The sequence below is a fragment of the Hevea brasiliensis genome, chromosome 9 (genome assembly GCF_030052815.1).
Source record: "Hevea brasiliensis isolate MT/VB/25A 57/8 chromosome 9, ASM3005281v1, whole genome shotgun sequence".
NCBI classification, from domain to species: Eukaryota; Viridiplantae; Streptophyta; class Magnoliopsida; order Malpighiales; family Euphorbiaceae; genus Hevea; species Hevea brasiliensis.
Genome location: NC_079501.1, coordinates 22829135 through 22842870, shown reverse-complemented (window position 1 = coordinate 22842870; position 13736 = coordinate 22829135). Strand labels below are relative to the sequence as shown.

Below are 13736 nucleotides of genomic sequence, written 5' to 3'. Positions count from 1 at the left end.
TCATGGAATTGGTTTGGCCTTAATCTAATTTTAAAAACATTCATAGTTGCTTTAAATGGTGCCATTTATGATCTTATCTAATGTTTGATTTTTTTTTTTTAATCAAAAGTTCATTTAATTAAGTTATTTTAATGGGAAAAATATATGAATTCAAGTTTATGAATGCTTAATCTACATATCCATAAATGAAAGGAATAGCTATTTCATATATCAAATTAATGAAAGTTAAAGAGCAGCAAATGGAAATTCTTTATGCAATAATTATTTATTTTAAATAATAATTTTAAATGCATTAGAATAATATGATGAAATATATATATATATATATATATATATATATATATATATATATATATATATATATATATATATATATATATATATATATATATAATTTCCCACTAATGAAAAAGTAATTTTTCACAACTTTATGTGAAAAAAGTAATTTTGTATGTATATGGAAAAGTAGAATTGAGATCCATAGACTTAGGAATTGAAAATTTTTCAAGAATGTAATATTTTAGTGTAAATCAAATATTGAAATTTAATATTTTTAGTCATTTTCAAGCTCCAACTTAAACTAACCATAAAATCTCAAATTAAATAATTTTTATAGCGGGATTGGTTAAGGTCAATGAACTTTTGCATGTGAACATAGTATGTATATAGAATATATTGCACATCAAATTCCCTTTTGGGAGTATTCCTACATGCCTAAGCATGAGATATTCTTATATATATATATATATATATATATATATATATATATATATATATATATATATATATATATATAGTACTAAAAAGGTAATATCTTCTGCAAATCTTGAATCTTTTATCAAATTATTGGGCTAATTCCAAAGGAAATAAAAGAAAATAATGAGAGAGATTTGACTTAAGAGTAAAAAGCAGGTGAAAGGAAAGCACATGAATGAATGCTTTTATGCATTAAAGGACAAACATTGACTCATGCAAAGACTTGCTTGAGAAAGATGGAAGACTTACATTTATTTTTGTGACTTGGACATCTGCTATTAATTTTTCTCTGTATTTTAGCACAAATACCAACAGTGACACTTAATTAATTTCATTGACAAGTGCACATAACAGCACATGTAACAAGCACAAGCTCTATGGCACTTACAAAATCATATGCAAAATCCAAAACATAATAGATGTTTGTTAATCCACAGCAGCTTAAAGACATAACAAAATTCTGGCATCTAAAGAAGCAGAAGTTTGTTCTACACTATAACTCATTAGAAAATAACACACCCTTTCAAAACAGCCTCAATTTGCACTAGCATAATGGGATATAAGCAAAATGTTCAAACTTCAAACTATCAATTCATACCATTTTTTTACAACCTTCAAGTGTGTATGCTAACCTTTACTTTCAGGACAACTTGCAAGTAAAAAGGTCTTTGGCTATACAAAAAGCAGATATTCATATGTAGAAAGATTTTTTTACAAAGCAGAGAGATGGCCAAAGTCTAACCCCACTTCCTTCCACCATCAGAGCATCTCATGTGCTAATACAGCTTTATTCCACCAGTATGAGGACTGAGAGAAAGAAAGGCACAAAAATGAAAGAAAAGGTAAATTCGATTTAGTTAAGATGAAGCTTGTTGTCAGGTGTACAATGAAAAAATCTTCCCATTTATGCATATAAAAATTACAATTGTGCCAAAATCAATCAATGCAACCCACTTTAAAATCAAGAGAAACAAACCAAATGCAAAAGTAATAATCTAGTATTATAGGAAAGTCAATTAGATTACCTCTACCTATCCTTGATCCTACTCTGCTCCATTTACCTACAAAGCCAACTTAAACCCCTCTGATAGGAATTCGTCCCTGAGAAACAAGGGCATACCATAAGCAACCAAGTTGTATCCAGTTACATGCATCAATATAAACAAATCTAAGAAACTAAAGAAGCAAATTATACAAAATTGCACAAAAATGAAAGAAAAGGTAAATTCGACTTAGTTAAGATGAAGCTTGTTGTCAGGTGTACAATGAAAAATCTTCACATTTATGCATATAAAAATTACAATTGTGCCAAAATCAATCAATGCAACCAACTTTAAAATCAAGAGAAACAAACCAAATGCAAAAGCAATAATCTAGTATTATAGGAAAGTCAATCAGATTACCTACTCTGTTCCATTTACCTACAAAGCCAACTTAAACCCCTCTGATAGGAATTCGTCCCTGAGAAACAAGGGCATGCCCTAAGCAACCAAGATAAATATCATGGCATTAACACTAATCTACAATACACTTGAACGCTAAATTGTGTATCCAGTTACATGCATCAATATAAACAAATCTAAGAAACTAAAGAAGCAAATTATGCGAAATTGAGTAAACTTGGCATATTTTGCATTGTAGATACCTCTTCCTATTCTTCCTTCCCTTCCGTGGTCTGGCTTTCTTCGCATCAGTTTTTTCTTTGCTAACACAGGGAGAAACAAGGCTTCCACGAAAAGCCTTCACTGCAAAAGGAGTCACAGAAATAGGTTTCTCCACCCTCTTGACACTCTTTTCTTTCAGGTTATACCAGACAAGGTTTCCAGCCTGCACACCCAGTAGAAGTTCATCACCATTCTTTGAGAAAGCTAAGGTTCTCAAACATTTTAAAGGTGCTACTTCGTTGGGTGTGATCACAAAGAGTCTAGTCCAAGATTCTTCCACTCCATATTCCTTCATCACCCAAACATCCAGGCGCATACACTCATAATTTGCAGTCAGCGATAGCCATTTTCCTACGACCCCCAAATCGATAGAAAGATTTTCACCAATACTCTCAGGCGCTGGCACCTCCCTAAAGTCCTCAACCTCAAGATTAAAAGCAACAATCAGGTTGGGGTTACGCATGATCCGATTTCGACCCACTAGCCAATGCAACGCATTTCCTGCAAGTACACCCATCTTCTGATCAAAACCAAGCACATAAGACATACCTTGAATCTTCCTCCATGTGTTTGCTTTAAGATTGTAAACATTAGTTTCTGTGTCAAAGAACTGATCAGACAAGCTAAGATACTGCCCAAGCCTCACCACCTTGTAATCATCACTAATGGGGTCATACCCAAATCCAAAAGCCCAAGCAGCCCATGTAGATTTTCCCTCAAGCTGGAAATCAAGGGGCAAAAAGGGTAGAATGTGGTGCTTTCTGGTTAATGGGTTCAGCAAAGCAATGGTTCCAACAGCATCACCAAAGCATACCAACCCATTACAAGAATCCACCAACTTGATATCGTGATGTGCATCAGAGGGACCCTTCAAAGGGTTATCGAGTTCAACGGCTGTGCCAAGCGACTCAAAGCTTGCCAAGTAGAAGCAGCCTGAGAAAATGAGATTGAGACTAGAGTAGACGTTGAAGAATTTTTTCAAATGGGTTTTGATAAATGCACCGTCGTCGATTTGGGCACACCATGACTTGGATATGCATCGGAATCGCAGGAGGTCATCGACAGGAAGTCGACTTAGAATATCAGATTTTATTTCCGGGGGAAATCGGTCGAGCATTGTTGAGTTTTGTGGAGGGTTTTGGCGCTTCAAGCGATCGTGGTGGCCGGTTAAAATTTCGAGGGAGAGATTTTACTTTACTAAAGCTCGTAGCCTCGTAGGTGATACTGTGATTGTATTTACGGAATTAACCCTAATTTACTAGCACCAACTATTTATGTATATGTATATATATATGAATACTAAAATGTTTTGAGTACTAAAATGTAGACAATTATTGTTAATTGCCAAGATGTGTAAAGTTAAAACGAAAAATTTTGGACTTGTGCCTATATTTTGCCAAAAGTCTGCAATTGAAACTTACAAGAAGATCATGGGAATGCATTTCCTGTTTACATTATTCCAGTTCTTCCATAGAACTATATCTAAGTTCTAGGTCTGAAGACGTATAATAACTTGAACGTTAATCAATAAAATTTATAGAATTTTTTTACTTTTTATGTTGATGAATTAACAATCAAATTTTATTAGTAATTTTTTTGAAACATTAATGTACATGATATGCAAATTTAGAACAATATATAGTAGTACACAACCTGAACAGAACAGAAGACAATTGCTTAGGAGTACAACAATATCAGTAATACCTTGCATCACCATCCTAAGCACATGAATGAAGATGCGTGAGTGCATGTAGATGAACGAAAATGAGCAACCTAACACTATCGCTTTAAATGGAAAATGAACCCAATTACCCAAATGGATTAAATTGGTGGAAGGAGCATCGTGGTTTAGGTTTGTCATTAAGAAAGTCAAAAATGTGCTTGGATTTGCATGTTGAAGCAAGCTTGACGGAGATGTAATCAGCGCGCTTAATTTATAGCTCTCGGTGAAGCACTGAACCTTGGGATCGGAGAATCATTTTGACAGACAGTTGACCTTTTCTCCTTAAGGACATTTGTGCCCCTATAGTCATGTAAAAGCTTTATTTTTATTTTTTACCTACCTAAATTAAAAATATAGAGATCTCATTATCCACCTTTTGACAAATAGAATTTTGTATGAAATTTTTTTTGTCAGATATAAAAGTTGAATATAGACGGGCTTAAAGCCCACACAATACAGTAAAAGGTCAAGACCCAGACCCATATATAATAGACTAGCTAAAAAAGGGGTATCGATGCCTATCTACAAGCAATCAAAGGAAAGCCCATAGACCCAAAATACAATCAAACTCTACTGCCTAACCAAGAGGAGAAGCCCCCATCAGATCTGCTACCAATCTTCCACTACCAGTCAAGAACCACAAACATAGCAGATGCAAAGAGCCCTGCACCGCCGCACACAAGAACACTCTAGCTTGGTCAGAAGCATTTTCTAATAGACAAGGCAAACAACACCCCCATAGCACAATCATACTCAAAGCACAGAGTCCCGGCCAAGAGCATGTAGAAAGCATTAAGTCAGTATCAAGAATGGCCGAGAACAGAGGTGGAGGAGGGGCTCTTTGGCGTCCCATTCGCTCCTTTCGGATCAACCTTTTATCGACATCCCACGAGCAAACCACCACCAAGGCATCTCGTCCTCACTCCATACATAGCCGAAGCTCAAACCAACAGTCAGTTTGCTTTCTTGAAAACATCTGCAGACGTGTAGATCCATATAAGAACAACATAAAGAACCCCAGTAGCAAACGAGTTTCAGAGAAGTTAGCACTTGGACAACCACAACAGAACCATAAAGAACCCCTCCCTTAGCACAATCTATCGGCAAACAAGAAAACAAAAGCTATTTGCAACCACCCAAAGGTGAGAAGGGTGAACCCACTCTCCAAGCGGCAAGGAGAAACCCCTCCCCTACTGGAACGAGGCAGAGGAAGGCTATAGAAAAATGGCAGAAAACCAGAGGCTTAACCTTGGAGAAGCAAAAGAAGAGAGCTTTGTTTTACAGTTTTATTAATTTAATTTAATTGATCCATTTTCATCGATTTTATATTTAAAATAAAAAATTTTATTTTCTTTAATTTAAAATAATTTTTATTTTTAAAAAAAAAATTAAATATAATTATATGATAATTTAATTAATTTTTTTTTATGTTATTGATTAATTATAAAAGAGGCCTATATAATTCATAAATTAATTTTAAATATTTTTTATAAAAAAATTTAAATACTTGACAATGAAAAAAAATGTAATTAATTGTAACTTTTTTTTAGTTTTAATAATAATTATTTAATTTAAAATTCAAAACCTTGATCATTAAAAATATTCTTAAATCAATGAACTTTAATTCCCTAATATTAAAAGTCATTTTCAAAATAAATAAAATTATTACATTAAAAAAATATATTTTTAAGAGTTAACTACTTCGTCATCATGAAAGGCATACGTTTCAGTCAGGTAAAAAGAGAGGGAAAAGGGCAAATCAATTTTCTCTCAGAATATATAATAATTTTATAAAAAAATTTCTCTATGCAGTATCCTCCCAGAAACGACTCATATAAGAAATGCCACTATTCAGCATGCACATTACAACAAAATGTCTTGAGCAAAATTGACTTGGGCCCTTCAATCAGCTTCAGCTCCTTATTTAATAGAGAGAATTAAGTTTCTCCCATCTCACTGCCGATTATAGAGTTTTCAAGGCTGACCTAGAAAATGTTCCTTGCAGTAGCAAAACCATGTTCTCCAGAAGTTGCTTCCATCTTTCTCCATAATTTTCCACTTTAGAAAAAGACACAGGTACTGTAGTCATTGGTGGGTAACGAATTAGTCATTCCCCAAATGTATTTAAACATTATTCAGTCATCTAATATAAAAGTTTCAGTCTCAAAAATAAGCATACTCCAGTATGCAATCAATGGATTCAGTTGCTGGAGTTATCAATCTAGAGATTGTAACTACACTCATCAAGAACTGAGCAATAGATAGATAATGTAATAATAAACCTAAAATGATCATGTTGTATCTTACGCATACACAAAGCTCGCTGTGTGCCACAGGTGACTGGTTTCAAACAATATTTTCAAAACACAAAGGAAAACAAGTAAAATGCTTTAACTCTTTCTTTCTAAGAGTGAGGAGGAAAAAAAAAAGCTTCTAATAGCCTGACCTCTTCCAAACTATACCAGAGGCACAAATACTGTCACACTCCTTATGCAGAGAAAGCGAAGATAAGAGTGGAGAAAACATCAGATCCTATGGATGGGATGGGAAGCCAGTTTTAAACTAAATTTATAACATAAATATAGCCAATTATATGTATTACAATTCTTACCTTACACAACACCAATGTCAGAAGAAATGCATAGCTTGCAGTCAACCCCACCACTGACCACGCTGTCCCCTTTCCACCAGTCAGCACACAGCACCTGAATTATAGCACATTCTCCCACATAAATAAAATTTGAAAAATTCCAAGATAAAGATATAAAAAGGTGTAACAGAGTATCATACCTTGTCCTCATGTGATTCAATAACAGACAGAGGCCACTGCAACAACAACAAACTATTCAGAACACCACTTCTCTCTCTGCTTTTTTTACTAGGTCTATGCTATTCAGAACAGAATGCAATTGAGTGCACCTAAATCACTTTTACTTGTTTATTTGGTATACGCAAAGCCAAAGGGAGAGTTAAAAGTAAAAGAGCAAGAGTATACAATACCGCAGTTCTTAGATCCCACAACATAACCTTCCCATCATAGGATGCAGAAAGTAAATGAAACCACGATTTATCATGCCACTTGCAACCCGAAATCCAAGAAGTGTGAGAAGAGAACTGATAAATAGGGGCAGAAGTTCCTACAAGAATATTTACAAAAATGCAAATGAGAATATGAGAGAGAGAGAGAGAGAGAGAGAGAGAGAGAGAGAGAGAGAAAGGGATGATAATTTCATAATTAAAAATACCTGGTTTTCGTGGATCCCATATCCTAAGGATGGGATCAGAGCCTCCTGCAGCAATGAGAGCCGAACCTTCACCTCCAACATGTACACAGTTGAGAGCTTTCCCACAAAACTGCATAAGAAGGACAAATTTAAGTTCTTAAAACATTAATAGGAGTTTCATAAAGATGAAGACAAACATGCAAATCAGTGTTTTTTTTCTTGTTTTTTGGGAGAGAGAGAGAGAGAGAGAGAGAGGCAGTGTAAGATTATCTGCACATACTATTTTCATTGAATCTTTGCCTGTCTCGACATCCCAATGTCTAATAGAATGATCCCATGATGCAGAGTACATTGTTTCACGTTCTGGCCAAACAACAGAAGATACACGTTGTGTATGGCCCACAAGTGTAGACATAGCCTCCCCCTGAATGCAATGGATGCCATGAATAACAACAAAATTAATTGGAGGGGAAAAATAAATTCTTATGCTACATCTCATGCTCACAAATGCAAGAAAGAAGACAAGTAACTGACAGCATGCCCTCACCCAAAAGATGAAATAATCATTCAAGTTCTCTTCAACGGGAAATACTTTTTCTGTAACGGTTCCAAAATGAAACCACTAAAGTAGCCCATTTCCTTTTTCACAGCATGAGAAGTATTTTGTCTCATAAACAGAACTTTTTAAAGTGTTTGCAAGGTAAAACAAATTAAGAAACATGAGTTCAGTAAGTAACACACATCATACTTTTCAACATCATCTTGTTTCAGACTTGAACTACTCACATTGTTAATGACCACTGAAATTTCACTTGTTATCAAAAGCTTTGGGAACAGGTGAGAAAACCACAATTATGTAAGCAAACAAATGGAAGCGTAGAGTAAAGAAGCAACCAATACCTCCAATTGAGATTCCTCAGCTTTGTTTTTCACTTTTCTCTTCTTAACTGACACTAAATCACCTTCTGTTTCAGACTCATTTGTCCGCCATAAATTGATCGTACAATCCCAGGAGCCCGAACAAATCTAAGCTTTCAATTAACCATAAATAAGGAAGAAATGAGCTTAAGTTTTAATGTCAACCACGTAAATATTAGCATCAACAAGAAAAAACGTGATAGAAAAGACCATGCTTCCAGAAGTTTCAGCTGCAACACTTTGCACAGATGCATTATGTCCACGCAAAATTTTGAAGGCCCTAATCTTTGCAGGAGATTTTTCAGGTTCTTCTGTATGAAACTTTCAGGAGAAAGGGAATGCACTAAGTCACGGGACAACTTCAGCATTATAAAACAGTAATTTTGGTCCAATTACCTTCCAAAGCCTGAGTGTTTGATCTTTTGAGCCAGTGGCCACTGTAACACTATCCTCACCTGCAAATTAAGATACAGTCTAATAAATGGAGGAATAAATGATTAACACCGACAATTTGAAGCAACAAAGGAACAGCTTTCAGTCAACCACTACATGAATAAAACAAATAATTAAGTACACACTCAATAAACAAGCAAATAAAGACAAATGTACGTGGTGTTTTAACCAGAATATAACCCTTCGTGTTTGAAACATGCAGAAGATTCAAGATCAGAATTCCCAGTAAAAGGTTTTACAACAACATATCGAAACATGTGTCAATGCAATTTTTTCCTTTTTGTTATAAAACAAAGCTACATTTAGACAGCCAAAAAGAAAATTAAAATGAACCTAGAAATGAAAAGAATCAATGATGTCACAAAGAAATTTTGATTAAAAAAAATCTAATGGAGAAGAAACAGTAAAAGGAAAAGAATTAGCTGCCCACATCTAAGGCACTAAAGTACAAGTCCACTTTAGCATGATGACAAAATTATTTCCCCAGCTTTAACAAACTTCATATTTTAGATTCTTTCTTGTAAACAATTCTTTGATGTTAATTATTAGAAAGACATTTGATCATCAGAATGGAGTTGCAAGTAGGTTCATTGAAACTTCGAAAGAAATTGTGTATACAATATATATGAGCGATCACAGGTTGGTTAACATTAAATAGTTTATAAAGAATCTGTGTATTGATCCTTGAGTTTGACATTAGAATATTAGATAGAAAAGCAACTATATGATGTTTAAACAAGTAGCAGTAAAACAGCTAATAAAGCCACTTTCAGCAAGAATAAATAGTTCTAGTTCATACCTACGGGGCTAATGATACTAACAGAAGTAATTGCATCACTGTGTCCCTCTAGTATATGTGTACACAGCCCAGCAGTTTTCCATACCCTAAAGAATATGAACAAAAAACCTGGCATAAATCGGTTTCCTCATACATTATGATGAAGAACAAAATCAAGAAAATGCAATAACAAAACATTTTGAAGTTCAATGTCAAGACAGGATACATAAAGCCTCTGTTTGCACTTCACCTTCCAAGACCATCATAGCACCCTGTCAAAATGAACCTGCCAAAAACCACAACTTAAAGCAGTTTCCAGTGATACATTGACACAACTTAGAGCAGTTTATAATGATGCATTGAAATTTACAACTGTAATTACAAGATTCTTAAATCATGGCTCGATATTCAAATTTAAGATTATGATGCATTGTCTTTATCTCAATGCACCATGACCTAGTATCATATGCTAAAAGCATGGGAAGAAACTCCAAGCCTCCATACATGAGAGCTACTCAAATGAACATTTTCCACTAAGGTTGCCACCTTTATTGGAACATGTATGCTATCTTCAAATTGTTGCACGATTGCATCTTCAACATAATATTACCATTCGATATGTATAAAATAAATGCTGAACTGGAAAAATTTGATCTTTTTGCAGGCCGTGCTGCAAAGTGCCTTTAACCACAAGCTGACTCTGATAATTTGAATTCAAAGATGGTGAATCACAAATTCATAACGTATTGATATCATATTTCTTCTAATAGGCAAAGTCCTACTTCTAAATCTGCCCAAGTAAAATGAAGCGCAATAACTAATTCAGCACTCAGCAGTCTTAAGGCACAAATAATATAGGAATTAGGAACAGAAATTCAATAAGAAGCCTTGATATTTGAGCTACGTGAATCCCTCACATCTAGTTCCAGATTAAATAAACTGGCATCAGTTATAATGTCTTTATCCAATACAGCAGAAACAGAACAAATGTATGTTTACTTTAAAAACAATCACACCTGAGATTAATAGTGAAAGGTCATTAACAAAACCCAGATATCAAAAGGGTTCAGCTATGTAATACTATCAAGAGGTAAAGAACTCATGCTTACCAAGGACAAGAACCATCAACTGCACTGACCCAGTCATCATGCAAAGAAGGCTCCTCCTGTCTCCGAGAGACCACTGCTTTAATGTATTCAATTTCCAAGATCTTCTCCTGTAATAGGTCATAATTCCAGGCAAAGTATTAGGGCCCAAAAAAAAGAAGGGGGTGGAGGGGAGAAGGGAGAGCGAGGTTGTGGGGGAGAGGGAAAGCTCAGCTACAATTGCTTAACATGACAAAATTCCATCAACCTAGGCTACAAGCAATTGCATTTCTTAGAATTAAAGGGTCTCAAGCCATTGAAATTTGCTAAAGAAAGCTAACATTATCAACTTGCACAATTAACTCTAGACTCCAATGAATAGCCAACAAATCAAGCTTCCATAATTGCATTGCACATCTTATTATACCAGGTATTTAGCATTCTATTGCAGCTCCTCATGTCTCTTTTGTTTCAAACAAGTCACACATTATTGGAAGAAATGGGTTGCTGCAAAATATAAAGTGACGAATTAATTACCGCAGAAATGCCCTTGGCGAGAAGAAACTGCTCAAGTGACATACGAACAAGCTCTCCATCAATAAGAAAATCAAATGGCTCATTCTCCCAATCAGGATTCCCTGCCAAAATCACCTCTCAAACTTTAACGCCACCACAGAGCAAAGTTAAAAACATATTGAAATTGCAATATATATATATATATATATATATATATATATATATATATATATATATATATATAAAGATCAGCTAAAAACAAAAAATGACATAAAATTAATGGTGAAATACAAAATGGCTTTTCTGAAAATTAAAGATAATATTTTTTTTCAAAATTTCCTTCTTTACATAAATTTTAATCTTACAGTACCGGCTTTGAGGAGGCTATTGACGATGGTGGAGAGACCGAGACGGGTGAGATTAGCTGGGATAGTAATGGCAGGGGGTGGGGCTTTGAATTGGGGCTTAAGTTTCGTAACGAATCGTGCTTGAATCTGCCTTTCTTCTGCATCCCCTTCCATTTTCTCCAATTCTCTAATTGCAAACACTGGCAAAATGATACTACCAGAAACAGATAAAAGAGAACAGTAGGAAAATGATGTTAGGGTTTTGTGATGTTACTGATGAGTAAGAAAATCAGAGACGCAACTAGGGTTTTAGGGAAGTGCTTGTAATTGCCGACAAGGTTTGGGAGTAAAATGCAATTTAACAATTTAAGTTTAATATAAATTCAATGTAAGAAAACTATAATTTTTACCATTATCTTTATTATTTTTTTTTTACACGATTAATAAGAATAATTATTATTATATTCATATTATTTAAATATTAAAAATTATTAAATTAATTTTTTAAATTAAACATTTAATTTTGAATTTTTAACTTTTATCAAACATATTCTAATAAAAATCATTTTTAGGATTAATTATTAAAATAATATAAAAAAACGTTTAATTAAAGTAATACAAAATTTAAATATTTTACTAAATTAGTTTACTAAATTAATGTGAGGTTTTAGAGGAGACAAAGGTAATCAAGAAAATACCAATACCATTGTCACTGACATTTTCTTGATTGAAAAAAAGGTCGTGAAGCAGGTTTTGATGGCACAAGAAAATGCTGTTTAAAGTAGCATTTTTGCAGCATTTTCTTGTGCATTTATCTATAGTTATTAAATTTGGTTAAATCAATGAATCGGTAAAATAATTTTTAAATTAATTTAAATTTATAATTAAATTATATAAATAAATTAATTTGATGTGATTGATCAATTCAATAGTTGAATCCTGATTGATTTGATTATTAGCATAAAAAATTAAACTCAAAATTCACAAAAATTTTTAAAATTAAAATCAATTGAGTTAACTTAATAATAGGTTTTTTATTTAAATATATTTATTTTTTTAATATATACTTAATATTTTTAAATATTAAAAAGAATTATACATTTATAAAAATTTTTATGCATCATATTACTTGAATATTTTTTATATAAAATTTAAAAACTCTATTACAATTTATTACTTATAATTTAATAAATGTTAAAATTTTATTTTAAATAATTAAATTTAATTAATTTTATTTATTTATATTAATAAAATTTATATTTATCACAATCCAAATTATGGGCTAAACCAGCACTAGAACAGCATAAAGCCCTCAAAGTCCATTGCCAGCCTAACTATTCCTTGGCCAAGCATGAAGCCCATAACTATAGTCCAATTTCAATAAGTCCAACGGACAGAGTTCAGCCATAAATTGAACTATCCAACGGGGAGTTCTTAGTTCACTCGACCTGTGAACACAAAATATATAAAATTGAGGAGCTCAACTCACCCTCACAATCCTCAATCAAACTACATAATCAAATGGGAACTCAGCTCCCACATCCAAACACAATCTATCTCATGTATCCATACACATTCACATAAATAATATTACAACTCTAGAATTTAGTTATTACAAATCCAAATAATTATTACAATGCTGAAACATGTAGAATTCTAGAATGAAAATAAGGAAAATGAGAACACAATTAAACTTTTTTTACTAAGCAACAAGAAGGTAGGTTACTCACAAAAAAGAGATCCTCCGGTAACCTGAAAAAATAAGATGAATAAGAGTGAGCGTTCGACTCATAAAGTAAGATATTGATGTAACACCCCAAAATTTTAAATTTTATGAGCATTTTAAATTTTATGAGCATTTTTGGTATTTTAATTTTATTTAAATTTTAGGAATTTTTTTGAGATTTTTCAAATTTTAAAAATCGGGTTCGATTTTTCCAAAATATAAACTTTGATGATTTTTAAAAATTAATTTAAAGACCACGTGGCAAAACTAAAAATATATTTGGAGTCTACGTATTTTTCTGAGTTTTCTGAAATTTTTTTCGGAATTTTTGGACCTCATTTTCGGTCCCGAGGCAGAGTAAAAATTCAAAATTTTGTATTTCAAATCGAACCGGACCGGATCGGATCGGACCGGTCTAATCGGACCGGCTCCCTTCCCTTTTTCTTCCTCCCGCGCGCGTCCCTTCCCCCTTCTCTCTTCCTCCCGTTTTCTCTCTCCTCCTCGCCGCCGGCCACCACCTCCCCCACCCCACAGACGGCGCCACCC

At 33.6% G+C, this 13736-nt stretch overlaps 2 protein-coding genes across 7 annotated transcripts; both read right to left on the bottom strand.

The window, feature by feature from the left end:
• Positions 1-1277: 1277 nt before the first annotated feature.
• LOC110643734 (F-box protein CPR1-like) lies at positions 1278-3659 on the bottom strand. 5 transcript variants are annotated; one of them, XM_058153431.1, is made up of 4 exons: positions 2402-3659; positions 2160-2237; positions 1782-1857; positions 1278-1563 (listed from the first exon to the last, which is right to left on the bottom strand). In XM_058153431.1, the coding sequence occupies exons 1-2, from the start codon at positions 3535-3537 to the stop codon at positions 2174-2176; spliced, it is 1200 nt and encodes a 399-aa protein (XP_058009414.1). In that variant the 5' UTR covers positions 3538-3659; the 3' UTR covers positions 1278-1563; positions 1782-1857; positions 2160-2173. The 5 variants fall into 5 exon arrangements, with proteins under 5 accessions (XP_058009414.1, XP_058009415.1, XP_058009417.1 ...); XM_058153432.1 differs by having other exon boundaries at positions 2164-2237; positions 2402-3658; XM_058153434.1 differs by having other exon boundaries at positions 2160-2217; positions 2402-3657.
• Positions 3660-4517: 858 nt separating this feature from the next.
• LOC110659342 (ribosome biogenesis protein WDR12 homolog) lies at positions 4518-11823 on the bottom strand. Of its 2 annotated transcripts, none has more exons than XM_021817237.2 (14): positions 11488-11823; positions 11139-11239; positions 10626-10732; positions 9767-9802; positions 9538-9623; positions 8682-8740; positions 8496-8606; positions 8268-8393; positions 7648-7791; positions 7389-7497; positions 7144-7280; positions 6934-6969; positions 6755-6848; positions 4518-5119 (listed from the first exon to the last, which is right to left on the bottom strand). In XM_021817237.2, the coding sequence occupies exons 1-13, from the start codon at positions 11636-11638 to the stop codon at positions 6756-6758; spliced, it is 1296 nt and encodes a 431-aa protein (XP_021672929.2). In that variant the 5' UTR covers positions 11639-11823; the 3' UTR covers positions 4518-5119; position 6755. The 2 variants fall into 2 exon arrangements, with proteins under 2 accessions (XP_021672929.2, XP_021672928.2); XM_021817236.2 differs by lacking the exon at positions 4518-5119 and adding an exon at positions 5907-6222.
• Positions 11824-13736: the final 1913 nt, after the last annotated feature.